Below are 14,927 nucleotides of genomic sequence, written 5' to 3'. Positions count from 1 at the left end.
TCGTAAAATCAGGTATTTCTGTTACTACTTTATATTATGTTAACATAAACATTTTAATCTTATTTAAAAGTATAAAAATCAAAAATACACTATTTGTTGAGGTCATAAAGGCTTTTAGTAAATCTTAATAATACTTACCATTATTAAGGAAAATATTACATTACCCTTGAAATATGACAAAATGATGTTTACTCGAGACGTATGTAATATCAAGCTTAACGCGGCAATGCAAATGACATCGTCAGACCACAAAATAGAATCGTAAATTTTGCTTGCATATGTTAATAGGCGTTCTGTAAACTAAATTTTCAAAATTAATATGAAGATCAAGTTATTGCTAACTTAGCATCTAGTTATTACTGACCCCCATCTATACTTAATTATAAATACGAAAAATAATATAAAAGCCGGTATTCTATGATAGTTCTTTATAGCTCCTGCAGTTAATAATTAGCAATTTCCACTAAAAAAAAAATGTATGAAAAATTACACAAGTCGAACTATTTTCTATCAAATAGCAGTGTTTTTAAACCAGACCTGTTTTGCTTTGTTTACTTGCTTACACTTTATCCACGGTAAGCAATTTTTCATTACAATGAACAGAAACGTTCAGATACGGAAGGAATTTAATAAAATCTAATATAATAAATGAACTTCGCATCACAAAACATTATTACTATTCGAAGCTTAGACAATTTATTGTAAATATTATAATCTTTAACTCTTTAAAAATTAACATTTATAAAGCGCAAGTATGCAGCCTTAAACTTACTGTTATTCTGAAATGTTAATATTATTTACCGTGGGTTTCCGAGATCAAAATATTTTTATAAAACATGTCGCCGTCCCTGTCATTATCTATAACATAACAGAGATAACAGTATATTTTAAACGAATAATATGTCTCAGAAACCCACGGTTAGTTGTTATTGATTGATCAATTAGATTTTGGTTGTACACAAAGGGTACGTGAGTGGGAAGAAAAATATGTCAAATAAAGCACGCTAATCAATACAATACTATTTAAGTATAGGAAAGAGAATGTTGGGTACAATGAAATAAAATGGGTCGAAGGTCGCTGGAACTAAAGTGAAATATATCCTTTGGTATTTAAACGTTCAGAATCGAAAGGATTAGAAAGTGTAAAAATTTGTTATCTAAAGAAAAAAAAGAGTATTTTCTTTAATAAGGTTGTAATATATTTTTCCAAAAGTTAAACTCGTGTAAGATAAGATGTAAACAAAACCGTTGTAGAGTTGTTAAAAAATTAATAAGCTGAAAATTTTGCTGATTTAAGTAATACTGGCTGGTCAGCCGCGACTTCGTCTACGAGGAATTAAAAAAAAAACTTAATGAGTAGCCTATGTTTTCTTCCAGATTATGCTCTACATCTGTACTAAATTTCATTAAGATCCGTTAAGCCTTTCCAGAAATACCTTCATACATCCATTCATCTATACAATAGCATTTATAATATTAGTCAGATATATCAGTAGACTAATTTATTCGTTAGTCGACAATTTTTTTGTAAGTTTGGTTACGCCCTACTTCATTTTTGAATCTCATACTTCGGTCTCATAAATGTTATTCATGAGGGTAATTCGGGGCCAAATATCTGAAAAGATGATTTATCATTCAGAACAGTGATCGCGTACTATAAATTTTCTTGTCAAGGCTTGCTCTTGCGGTTTGTCATTTTTGATGCGTAGAAAGACATACTTTTTAGTAACAATAATAGTTGTAATAAAATTCAATATTTTAATCGATATTTTTACACACGTAATTCCTTTTCAAGAAAAAATCCTTATATCTTACTCCTTGCTAATATTATAAATGCGATTGTTTAAATGGATGAATCTCAATGAAAATTAGCATACATTTAGAACATAGTCTGGAAAAACACATAGGCTACTAATTATCTGTTTTTATATACGCGCGGACGGAGTCGCGGGCGACAACTAGTGTATTAAAAAATGTTACATTAATATAAATAAAAACTTATTTACTTTTTTAGAATGAAATTAATAAGTAAGAATATTTTTTTTATTAACGGCAAGCTTAGAAATGTTCAAACTATTTTAGAACGCGTGGGGAAAATTTTCCACAGAAACAAAGTGAAATTGTTATTTCTATTATCTATTATTTTCTTCTTAGAAAATTGAATTCCATTTGAGTACGTGGTATGTAATAAATAGTGTAAGAGAACTCTACGTAAGTCGATGCCGTTTAAAGATTGAAAAATAATTACAAAAAACAATCGACAAACTTTTATGTTATTTTTAACAAATTAGATATTACTTGTGTAAATATAAAGTCCATTAAAGTCTTTAAATTGCGCTCCGAAACAAAGCTTATTATATTGGATTAAAAAAAAATGTTCCTTAACAAATAACCGTTATTTAAAAACTAAACAACATTCATATTACCTTAATAAATCAAAGAACTGAATACTAAAATGATTTTATCGCAAACAAGCAGAATATTATCTCGACTTTATTTGCGTCAACTCCGACGAGTTTTCATTAATCAATAATCAGAGAATACACTATTCGTGTCTAGATAAGAGATCAACATCGTATGTAAAAGTAATCCTTCATAACTGTCGCGCTGTGAAACAATGACGCATGAATTATGATCGTAGTTTCGCAAGAGGATAATAATTCACATCAACTATTCACCAGTCACATACATAATGTTATAATTCACTATAACATATAGGATTTTATACACAACAATACGGTCACTGCGTAACTAATAATTTTGAAAGTTAACATTTAGGCTGCGGGCATAAAATTAGCGCCGAGCGGTGCGGCGCGACGGCGGAGCGGGAGCGGAAAAATCCCTATTATTCCGGTCCCGCTCCGCCTATCGTACTTTCCCGCTTTTTGCAAATTGCGTGTCCACAACCTTAATCATTATAAAAGTAACATTTTAAAAATTGAACATAAACAAACAAGATGAGCGAATGAAACTATTCAAAAATCATACTTTACATTTCCTCTATAAAAACCTTGGTAATTTTTACTCCAAAAGTCTTTAACAAGATTGTAGTTACAAATTCAAAACTATGCGAAACAAAACCCTCTCAGTGAAGACGATTCTAGAAGTAAGACGTGCAATTCTCTTAAACGAGTGAAATAAATTTGCTGAATGTAAACGACCCTCTACATGTCGCAAATCTGCACGCGGGCAGGAAGCGTGCACGTCAGATAACGTCCACGGAACGAATGAATAACGTCCACGGAACGAATGACCCGCTTCCGTGTCACACTTGAACGATAATCGTGTCGATTCACTCAGCATCATACGTGCTCTTTGTGATTGCCAAACTTATTTCCGTCAAAGAAGTATAGTGTGAAAATTTGCAAATTTATTTTGTGAACATTAGAGTTCTTCCCCCTTTGCCTTATTTAAATAATGATTGGGAAATTAAAAAGAATCCTCTCTTCCAATTAATCTATTTATCTGTATACTTAGGCCACTATAGTAGGCAACGCAACTTTTAGACATTAACACTTTCTAGAGTCTAAGGGTAGCGGTCAATTAAAACCATGTAACGTATTTGCGTGTGTGAGTGTGCGGCAAAGGACACTTAAAAAAAATATCCAAATTAAAACAGAGGACATGATTATGCTCAAAGAAATGAATCAAAACTCAGAAATAAACACCGTTATTCACAACCAATTAAGCATCAAGTTTGCATCTCTGGTACGGAAATTGCAAATTCTTAGCAAAGGCATTACCTTGATTCAGTTAAATCTGCCCACTTTGACTTTGATGCAACGACTTTAAAGTTCTTTTAAAATGTTGTACGAGGTCAGGGCATAGACTGAAGGAGAAAAGTTATTTTACTTTTGATATATTTAAAATTTAACTTACGACAAACTATTTTAACGTACACGTCCATTTGTACGCCGTACGCACGGTTGTAACGGATTTGCTTTGTCTTACGATGCGGGCGGCGCGGATGGACGCAGGGCTTTGTTAAAATAAACTAAAATCCGTTGCGGGCCGTGCGTGTGGTGCGAATATCGTAGGCCAATGGACGCGTACCTTCAAACTAAGAATCATACACGACTTAACATACACTTAAAAGAATTTTGAATGGATGTTTTCTAGAAGGTAGCTGCAGATCGGTTCAACGATACGATGAAATTTAACTTTAATTTAATTTGAACATAGTGTGGAAGAACACATAGACTACTAATTAAGTATTTTATTTTAAATTCCACTTAGGCAGAGCCGCGTGCGACAGCTAATATTGTAATAAACTGTGTAATATTAGGTAGAATATCTTATAAAATTTTAATTAGATAAGTAGTGGCCCTGGAAAAATGTAAGTAGTTATTGATCTGCATTTTAAAGGTTTCTTGTTATGCGCTGCTAGTAAAACCTTAAAGCGTTCAAGCAGCAACAGACGTGTTTCATAGATGTTTCTACCGTTCTCGTCTTTATAACTCTGTTTTATAAGTAATTTTATTTATTTGATTAAGTGTGTAATTTATTTACTTAAAAAAAAAAAGAATTTTGTTTAAAAAGCCGTGTGTTTGTTACTTTTGAGGTTATCGTTAAATTGTTTTTCAATCAAGAGTGTAGCAGTATCATATTAGTCTTGAAACATGTACATTTTGATTTGCAAACTTTGGTGTAATGTTTTTCAACGAGTCACAGTAAATTGCTTGCTTATTACCTGTAGAAGAAATGAGTCAAAAAATCTTAAGGATATTGTTTGTTTTTACAGATCATGACTAGAAATAAGGGCGATAACAGACAAAGAAGTAAAAAAACTCAAAATGATGACAGTGCTAATGCTAAAGGAACTGAGAAGGAGGTATCAAGATTAGACTCTCTAGATGAAGAAGATCAAGGCTTTGGAGGTTGGCTGAGGTAATTGAATTGTAAAATATTTTTTTTTATTTGTCTTTTATTCAAGGAAAACATTGAACTATTATCTTCTTCTTTTGGTTCCATCTCGTAACAAAGGTTGGCGATCATCATAGCAACTTGAACTATGGACACATCAACTAGAAATGTAGAACGCGTTAAATACGCCCACGCAACGAATTCGTAATACGAGTATAACAATGTTTATATTGTAAAACGAGTAAATATTTTTTTTGTGTTTTGTTTTGTTTGACAATTTGTTTTATATGTCAATTTAATAGCGCTTTATTCATAAAAGATAAAGCTGTACCTCACATAAACAGCGTTTGTTAAGCGGCCAATGCCGTAACGCTGCAGCCTTGACAAGCGAGCGATCGCATTAGCATGCCTGGCTTCATATTTCCTTGATGCAAAGACCTATTTAAATGACGGCTTTTGTTTTTTTTTATAAAAAGTAATAGCAAATTCATTTTACTTCACTAACTTTTTTAAGTTATAGCAAAAATAGACAAACCAATTTAATAACGTAGATATTGATAAAATATTTAATAGAAATTCTATTTTTCTTATTGGAAAGCTGAAGATCATATTTTTATGCCTTTTTTTAAGTGAAACCTTTTTGTGTCTGAAAACACTATTACTGTATTATTTAAACTTTGAACGTTTTTTTTTTCGATTTATGAGATCCTGCCAATATACGTAACTAATATTATAAATGCTAATTTTTAGATGGATGTATGGATGTTTGGTAGAAGGTATCTCCATAACTGTTAAGTAGATCCCGGTGAAATTTGGCTTAGATATAAAACATAGCAAGAAGAATATACTAATTTCGTTCCTTATAATTCCGTGCAGACGAAGTCGCAGACAACAGCTAATAATATAAAAAAATCGCCAAAATATGAAGATGTCGTATATTTATATTTTGGCGATTGGTGTTTCAATTTGAAGTTAGCTTAAATGCATTAATTTGTTCCAGGTCAGCTGATGGACAAGAAAACATGAAGCTCTTTGTCATCGCCAACAGTATTGTATTACTTATGACTCTCATGTATCCGCAAGTTCAATTAATCGTTGACTTTATTTACGAATCTGTATACGGGCCGGATAAAGATTTGATTATATGAATTCTACAGATAACTAATATGTATCATATATTATTTATTTATGTTTAATAATTCCGATTAAATTCTAATATAAGTGAGTATATTAATAAATAACAAAATTTTGTTTATTACATAAAATTCTTCTATATATTACGTCCATGAGGACATCCCCATCTCAGAGTTTACCCAAATTAGAATGTCAAAGTCATATTTGGTCAGTAATACAATTTTTTTTTACCGCTGAAAAAGTGGCCAGTTATAATTCATGTATAATACGCAATAAAGTACCATTATATAAAAATAAAACATAAACAGCTTAATTGCGCCAAAATATTGTAAATTTATAAAGTATATAGCATAATAGATATATAAGAAAGGTATTCGTATTACTTTAAATATAATTGTATTTCTATTGATTCTAAGATTACATTCCAAGACTAGCGTTGTCTTGTATTTCTTGATATTAGAATTCATTCGCGATAAATCACACGCCTGAAATATTTCTATTGGAACGATTTAATGATAAATGTTGTTATAATAAAGTTTATTAGAAATTGTACTTTATAAAGGTATACTCTGACAGGGTAATTCTAAATCGATATCGCGTCGGTTTTGAAATCTGACCCTTATAACTTGAATAAACAAGTTTAAGTAAACGACAGAGGAAGTATGTCTACATTCAACTTGAACTTACTTAGAATTTCAGTTCCGATTGTTTGAAAGTCATGTAGGTTTGGAATAATTGGATGTTCCGACACTAAACCGATGTTATTGATAGATATCAAGACGACAATAAATAGTAAAAATTTTTTTTTAAGTAAGTGTTGTATTTAACATTTGGGTGATAAGGATATTGCAATTATTTTTCAGTAGATTGAAATTAAATATGGACTAGTCTAATATGCTACTGTGGCTCTATGATTTAATATATTTTTTTTATAATGACTAAAGTAGCGCTTGACTACGAAGTCCAAAGTTATATCAAGTCATAGAACGAAAAGCCTCTCCTGTACCACTGGGTTGTCTGGCAGAAATCGCTTATAGCGGGCCGCCCTTGCTATGAAAATAAATTTTTAGTTAAGTTATAAATCTGCAGGTCCTGGGCTCGAATCCCGCCATCTATCAATGTGTTTTTCGATTTCCGATTTTACATATGTACATTTATCCGACGTTCTTACGGCGAAGGAAAACATCGTGATGCAACCTGCACATACATGAGAAGAAATTCAAAAGATATGTGTAAAGTCAACCAACCCGCACTTGGCCAGCGTGGTTGACTATGGCCTAATCACCCTTATGATTTATTACAAAGGAAATAATTTAAATAAATAAATTCGAACGTAACCAATAAAAATATAGTATACAATTTATAGTCAACACTTCATTGCTGTTAAATACAATATAACAATGCGCGTACACAAGTTATAAAAGATAAATCATTCATCGGTAAGTTAAACTCTCATTATAACAAACATAACAACAAAAGTCGGACGCGTGTGCCTGAACGCTGAACGTTCAGCACTGAGCTCTGAAACCAACAATGTTTGCATGTCAAACGCAGCCGGAAATCCGGAACTTTAATCACACTTGAACTAGACGGGAGCCATAAATGCTCTGCTCTGTTTATACAAAGCTTTGTAACGCGACTCTTTAACGTTTAACTTCATCCTTTCATCATTCGGTTTATTTTTAGAGGGTGCAAAAAATGTATATAATACCTTACTTACCTAATTAAAGTAGCATCAGGTGGATCGGGATCAAGCGCTGATTTATTCATTGTATTATACAAAACCTTCAATTTGATTTCTCGATTTTATTTTGATTAAATCGAAATCCATATACTTATTATTAACAAGATATTTGTGCAAATGAGTCGAAAATCATAACTGTTTTTGTTATCTCGTATTATTTAAATAAAAATAACATTGTAATATTACATTCATTTGTGTTCATTTTTAATTTAATCCGTAAGATTATAAACTATTATATTGTGTTATTGAATATTCTAGGAGTTATGTGAATTAAGAAGAATAATTATATTTTATTTATTATAGAAGTATTATTTAATTGTTATTTTATTGTGAAATAACTTTTATTAAACTTCGTAGAATTTTAACTGAAGTCACGGCTTGTAATTTACAAAGACTTCTTTATTTTTTGTTAAAGTGAGAAAAATTCCGTAACTACTTTATATCTTTCGTTGGAATTTCCTTTGTATGGAAACTTTTATTGAGTGCGCTTAAACCCTCGGGGGTTGTGTCACAAGGTGAAGTCGCACAAATAGAAACAGTCCTGCAGTCCTCGTAATCAAATATAATTCGATTCAATGGAACCACAGGTATATACGTGAAAAGTCGTCAATAGCCTGATGGTTAAGGGTACAGATTTACGATCACGAGGTCGGGGATTCGAATCCCGCCATTCGACTATTGTCGTAAACCATATCCTAGCACAAGCTTAGAGCTTATTTGGAATCGTTAAAGAAATATAAGTAAATTAACACAAAAATCTGCTAATATTTTATTTAAAAAAAAAGAAATTAAACATATAACTATATTTGGTTAAAACATGCAGCTTACAACTGTGTGTTAATTTAAAGAATCAAAAAGCTCTATCTGTACTTACTACCGGATAAAATACAAAGCAAATTATATCTAACTTTTTAAAATCGATACAGCCAAGCCATATCACAATTGACTAAACATACAACATACAATCAAACCTAGGAAAGGTTTATCTATTATTAAGAAATCTACACATTAGGCACAACTCCCCCCCCTCTAGGTAGACATTGCCGGTATATATCCGCTCTTCCATCCATAGAGTCGCATACATGTAAGTATTTCCCCGCGTGCATTAAAAAGGTTTAAATTTGTGTACATAGAAGCATCTAATCATCTTTAGCGAAATTGATTTTTTGTGTTACTTATGTAAAAAAATGTATGTAACAAACATACATTTTTTATCCAATACAATTTATTATAATGGGGTATTTTTTCCTATATTATTAGTATAAATCTAGTTCATTGTTATGCATGGAATAGACATTCCCTCTGAGGATGCTGGAGCTAGTTCATCATAATATTCGGTTAAGTAGATCGTTACCTCCGACATTGAGCACGTAAAACTGCTATTTGTAAAATCGGTTGCCCAATCGACCGGGAGGCGTAGAACTTTAGCCATTTTTGTAATTCAGAATTGTGGTGAGATGGTTATTATTAACTAACTCTTGGTAGCGACTCCGTTAACGCCGAGTTAAAAAAAACAACTTAATAAGTAACACTCTACATATTTGATAAATTTCATTGAATTTTGTTAAATCGTTCTGGAGATACCTTCTAACAAACAGGATGGATGTCAGCACCCATTCACCGACAAGATGAACTGAAAATCTTGACTTTAGGAATACCTGGAAACATTTGTTTATTTTATATAGTTTTGAAATTAATTCATTTGATTTTGAAACAGCTTTATAATTTAATTAGAAAATATAATAAAAGGCCAATTGTTAATTTCAGATTTTTTTTTTAATTTGAAACAAAGTTTTTTTTTTAATTCAGTGACCTCACGTAAAAGTAGAATAGGTTCCCGGAAGGAAGCGCCATTTACTGAGCGAACAAAGTCACGACGACTACGGTCTTAACAAATCGCAAACGGATATTTCTAGAGCGTGACTTTGTTGCAAGAAAATGATTGTAGATTCAAAGTTTTTTATCTAGAATATGCAATACCTTGAATACTTTCAACTTCAGATGTACAAAGATACTCATAGTGACAAATAGAAAAAGAGAACCATTTAATCATTAATTTAGATAATAAATTATGCATTTTTAAACATGATGTACGTTTTACTTTTAAAAGATTCCAATTGACATTACATTAGTCGCCGACAAAATTACGATGAGTCATTCATACTTCAAACATCGGGCAGAATTGTCTCCGAAAGGGTTTGTCGCTTGAATGAACGACAAAATTGTGCCGAATGAGAAATCCTGATATCCCGAAATCAACGTACCAATTTCACACCCAATCCGAGGGACAATTGACGACAACTATAGAAAATTTATCACCGACTCCGTATGTCTCTACTGTCCAATTTCTCGAATACTTAAGCTCTATAACATTCTCCGTTTCCTATATAACTTTTAATGCCATAATATTCCGTATCAACGTTTTATTTATTAAAATACTATTGTATTGTTTAATATTTTTCGACGAAAAATGTAATTACCGTCAACCAATATGTTCAAACAATCGCGATAGTTTTCCGCGTGAATTTTCACAAAGTTGTTTACCAATTTATTTTTTGCGTGGGATTTTCCTCGGTTGAAAAACTTTTATGAACTGTGTCTGATCCCTAGGGATAATCTGTGTTTGCGTTGTTACAAAATGTGTTCTAGACATTTTGAAATTACTCTAGAGCTTACTTCGGAAGTCTGGTATTCTTAAGGAGTTTCCTTTTGAAATTTAAGTTGGGAAAATTAGCGAGCACCTTGTTAGGACTCTATTAAAAATTTGAATAGAATTAAAACAATAACGTTGTTATCTTACTAATATTATAAATGTAAACTTTAAATATATGAATGGATGGATGACTTGTTAGAACGGAACTCGATGAAATTTGGCATCGATGTAGAACATAGTCTGAACGAATACATAATTTTCTATGTTTTTTTTTAATTCCGCGCAGATGATGTCGCGGGCAACAGCTAGTATAATAATAATACTGTTATCTTTTATATCTTAAATTTAAGGGGAATGTCAAAGCTTTGATTTCAAATAGCTTATATCTAAGCTCTTTATTTAACAATCAAGATTGACAAACTTTGTAATTGAACTTATTTCATTCTAATAAATCAGTCAAATAATACAGATTTAAAGAAAAATCTCATTTCAGGCACTTACTAAGCTAGCGCGTACCATCTTTCGACCAAATCTCCAATAACACCAGGTGGGATCGTGGTCAAGCGCTAGTTTATAAAACATAACAAAAAATTAAAAGTGAAGATCATTAAGCAGAAGGAACATAATACTATTTGTGTATAAAATCATAAAATATATTAAATAAATAGTAGTTTTACGGAACATTAATCCTAGAGTTTCCTAAATTCATGACTGATTAAAAATATATGCAGAGGCAAGCAATGATAAACAAACACACTGATTTATAGAAGAAAACATGTTCAATACAACGATAAATTTTAAAGTAGGTGGATCTCGACTTCCTAGTTTTGTTTACAAACTAAATGATAAACAATTTTAGCTAATATATGTGAGTATGTTTTATTATTTCTACAAACAACTGACTATTTTTATTAAATTCACCAATATTTATTTTGAATGTTTGGAATATACAAAGCTAACAATGTTTCCTATGCGATACATAGAGGTTATATTTTTTATCGAGTAGCAGTTCCAAATAAACGAATTACTCCCATAAAAACAATATCTTCTCTTAGCTTTTGCTTATTTGTTGTGAACTTATTAGACTAGGTTAACATAAAATTGAGATTTTTAACATCTTTAGTGGTGATTAAAGCTCTTAGAATTTTCATAGCACTGAAATTAAGAACATTGTCAAATTTTAAATCAGTAATAATGAATGAATATAATGAATATACAGCAACAATAACTCATACCCGTAACACAGAGGGATAGGCAGAGACCACTTCTATTTCATCATAACGAATATTTTGTTATTATATGCGAATATCGTATTCCCAAAAGAAGGCGCAATAAGTTAATTTATCAAAAAAGGTTGAGCCGACTAAGATAAAAATTGATTGAGGCTTTCGTACCAAATCATAAACCTTTTGATGGAAGATACGTAAAAGTTAAAAGAATTGACCCTTTTATTGCGAAGTATTTCCCTTTATTCCTTTCAAATTTATATCAAGTCAGGTATTATTTTCAGATCTTTTATCTCAAAAGATAAAATGATTATATGAGCAGAACACGTACTGCTTTACTAGACCTCATATTAAAAATATATATGTTGAATGCGGAACAACACACTTATTCCTAATTAATAGGATCACGATATTTTACTTTTAATAAACTTATAAAAGGATAGTTACGGAGTAAGTTAAACCTACGTCATCTAGTAATAAGTGGCCATATTCATTTACCAAATCAATCGTGTAAATAATTAACACAATTTTATGACAAATAATATTAAGATCTAATTTATTTACAACAATAACTTAACTCACGCACGTAACCCATAGGGGTAGACAGAGATCACGGACCTTTAAATGGGGCGATCTTGACACACCTCTCTGTTTTCTTATATATTCATACATCTACGCATACATGCACTACGGTTTCACGTGCACTTAATAGAGTCATTCAAGAGTGGATTACTTCTAATTTCATTATTAAAAAAAAAATACTTTTTTAGACACAAGTAAAATAATATTAAAACAGGAGTTAATTAAAAAAAAATCCTTAGACTTCATAGATGTAATATTATAAAAGATTTAAAACATAAAAAGAACTCTCGGTGTATAATGATTGCCCGTTACTGAAAAGAAATGGCTCAGTAAAGGTTACAGTAACGTTTATTATCGCTGACCAGACCCTCTGAGCGACCATAAGTTCAATTCGATGAGCCCCAGTTCTATAACAGAATAGCAAAAAAAGAGATTCCGACATAACGAGAAAGAACAAACGGTCCGTAAATCCCCGTTAGCGATCCGATCGTTCAACCATGATTTTAGGGTTCTGTAGATCATATTAATCTTTCTTTCTTGTAAGAAATCTGAGATTATCAACCGTCTAAAAGAGAAATACCTAGTTTGATTCGTCGCGTCTCTTTAAATATTACGTAAAAGACATTTTAATTTTCCGCTATTTTACGATGAACGGAAAATTTGTTTTTAAAAATGTAAAGTTACAAAAAACCTTATGATATTTAGTACAGAAAATTCTTTAGATTAAATTTTGCTTAAAAGAACGTATTTCTTTACGTAAAAGCTTCTAAGTAACTACTCAGTATAACACTTAACTAAGTTTTTGTGTATTTATCACTATCTATCTACAATGCCATAATTCAGTAAGTCTTATTCTAAAAAATGCATTAATTATTTCTTTTTAAAATACGGATGTATTAATAACCTCCTCCTTTTTTTAAATTCGGGTACAAAAATTATTAATTCGGCCGAATTGGCACTTCAAATAATGAATTTAAAAAGGATTTTACATAACAAAACATAACACACCTAACATAATAAAACATGCGAAAAACAATACCCTCATGTTAGTGAAAGTTTTCCTAACTTTTCATTACAAAGTTCAATAGGCATTGAAACAATGTTGATAATCTCATTCAATTGTATCCGTGTATGGATTACTACAAGCACCTAGGGAGCAACACTGGTAGGTGAAATTGAGTATAGCGTCGGGATTAATTGAAGCAGAAATGTATTATGAGTGCAGAAGGGAACTGAACAGTGGCGTAGAGCTACGCACGCGCGCTACGAGACGTAGCTTCGCAGTGGCGGGTCCCGTAGCGTTCCGAACGGACACATTTTCTCCCTACTGGATCAAAATTCGATCGCGATATGAAAGTGATACGCTTTTTTAATCGTTAATTTTCTTGTTTAAAAATAACTGACGTATTTTTAAGTGCCAGTATTAAGTATTGAAGAAAATAATATTGTTTTTCTGTGTTGGGTTTTTGTTTTTAAACAAGTGTTGTTAAGTGTTTAAGAAGTTTAATATGGAAGCTATTTATTTTGGAACTTAAAAATGATGGCTTACTTCGTGATTTATTTTCTTATATACTTGAGAAGTCTTCGGTCTCGCTGTATAATTAAAGTTTAAAGCGGTAAGTTTAAAATTATTTTATTAAGAAATTTTAAAAATAATTATTAAGTTTTAGGTTTTTACGATTAAGTTTTTTATACTGTTAGTTAAAGGTCATAAATACTTATTTATAGACAGAGTAATTGTTTATTTTTAAAGTACTGTTTTTTAAACATTATAAGTTTTTTGGGTATTAAATAAGAAAAATATTCCTTAACAATTCCTAGTGATTAGTCGTACATAAATCAAAGGGCCATTATATTTTATAAAAACCTACAATTATATTAATTTTACTTATGTCGAAATTGAATAACAGAAAGAGCTTCACACTGCGATCACAAATATAACGAAAAATGAGCCTATTTCTATATCAGTTTTTATTCAAGCAAAAAAATGATAAAAGAAAGTACCGAATACATAATTTACTTTGTCCAAGAAAATTCTGAATTTTATAATTATTTATACAGTTTAGTTATTCGCGAGTATGTATGTATTTACCTGTAATTTCATTATTTAATTTGAAATACATCCATATACATCCATATGTATATGGATGTATTTCATGTTGGCCCTCTTTTTTAGGTCTTCAAATTAATTATGTAATACAGCTAAATATAATGTTAATGGAATAATTTTAAATTAAAAGAAATCACTGCGTTTTACAATAATTAAACATTTATTTTTATTTATAGTGGTACTAGAAGAATTATTAACAGTTTATAGAAACCAACAAAATTTACGTCAATTATATTTCGCCACTATTTATTAGTGAAACGGTTTATCACGTATAAAGTAAAGATATATTTATTATTCATACTAATAATCTTAAGAATATTGTATTAAAAGATAAACAGAAATAACTTACCTATATGTTTAGCCGATTCTTTTATATTTTATCGTTTCCTGTCTAAGGAATTTATAAACTTAAATTCATAATTTCAAAATGTCAAAACCAATTTCAGTGTGACATGTTTTATTGCACGTAATAAAGGAAAATTTTAACGAATATTTATATTGCATGCCATACTAAAATAAATGACACTTCCCATTTGAAATATCGAAACATATTTTTATTAATTCGATTTCCAGCATCGATAAATTTTACCGAATTTTTATTAATGCTGTTTTTGA

General features: G+C 30.7%; 1 protein-coding gene across 2 annotated transcripts; it reads left to right on the top strand.

Moving 5' to 3' along the window:
* The first annotated feature begins 4,393 nt into the window (after positions 1–4,393).
* On the top strand, positions 4,394–6,189 carry Xport-A (exit protein of rhodopsin and TRP A). Of its 2 annotated transcripts, none has more exons than XM_013322100.1 (3): positions 4,394–4,470; positions 4,742–4,887; positions 5,864–6,189. In XM_013322100.1, the coding sequence occupies exons 2-3, from the start codon at positions 4,745–4,747 to the stop codon at positions 6,009–6,011; spliced, it is 291 nt and encodes a 96-aa protein (XP_013177554.1). In that variant the 5' UTR covers positions 4,394–4,470; positions 4,742–4,744; the 3' UTR covers positions 6,012–6,189. The 2 variants fall into 2 exon arrangements, with proteins under 2 accessions (XP_013177554.1, XP_013177555.1); XM_013322101.1 differs by lacking the exon at positions 4,394–4,470 and adding an exon at positions 4,482–4,492.
* Positions 6,190–14,927: the final 8,738 nt, after the last annotated feature.

This window comes from Papilio xuthus, unplaced genomic scaffold (assembly GCF_000836235.2).
Source record: "Papilio xuthus unplaced genomic scaffold, Pxut_1.1 DF828952.1, whole genome shotgun sequence".
Lineage (NCBI taxonomy): Eukaryota > Metazoa > Arthropoda > Insecta > Lepidoptera > Papilionidae > Papilio > Papilio xuthus.
The sequence above is the reverse complement of the archived record's forward strand: the minus strand, read 5'-3'. Positions and strand labels throughout refer to the sequence as shown.

Bases quoted from the DNA above. Each gene is read 5' to 3' on its own strand.
- Xport-A (XM_013322100.1), top strand. From the start codon at position 4,745: ATGACTAGAAATAAGGGCGATAACAGACAAAGAAGTAAAAAAACTCAA. The intron at 4,888-5,863 runs GTAATTGAATTG...AATTTGTTCCAG, and splicing joins GGCTTTGGAGGTTGGCTGAG to GTCAGCTGATGGACAAGAAA.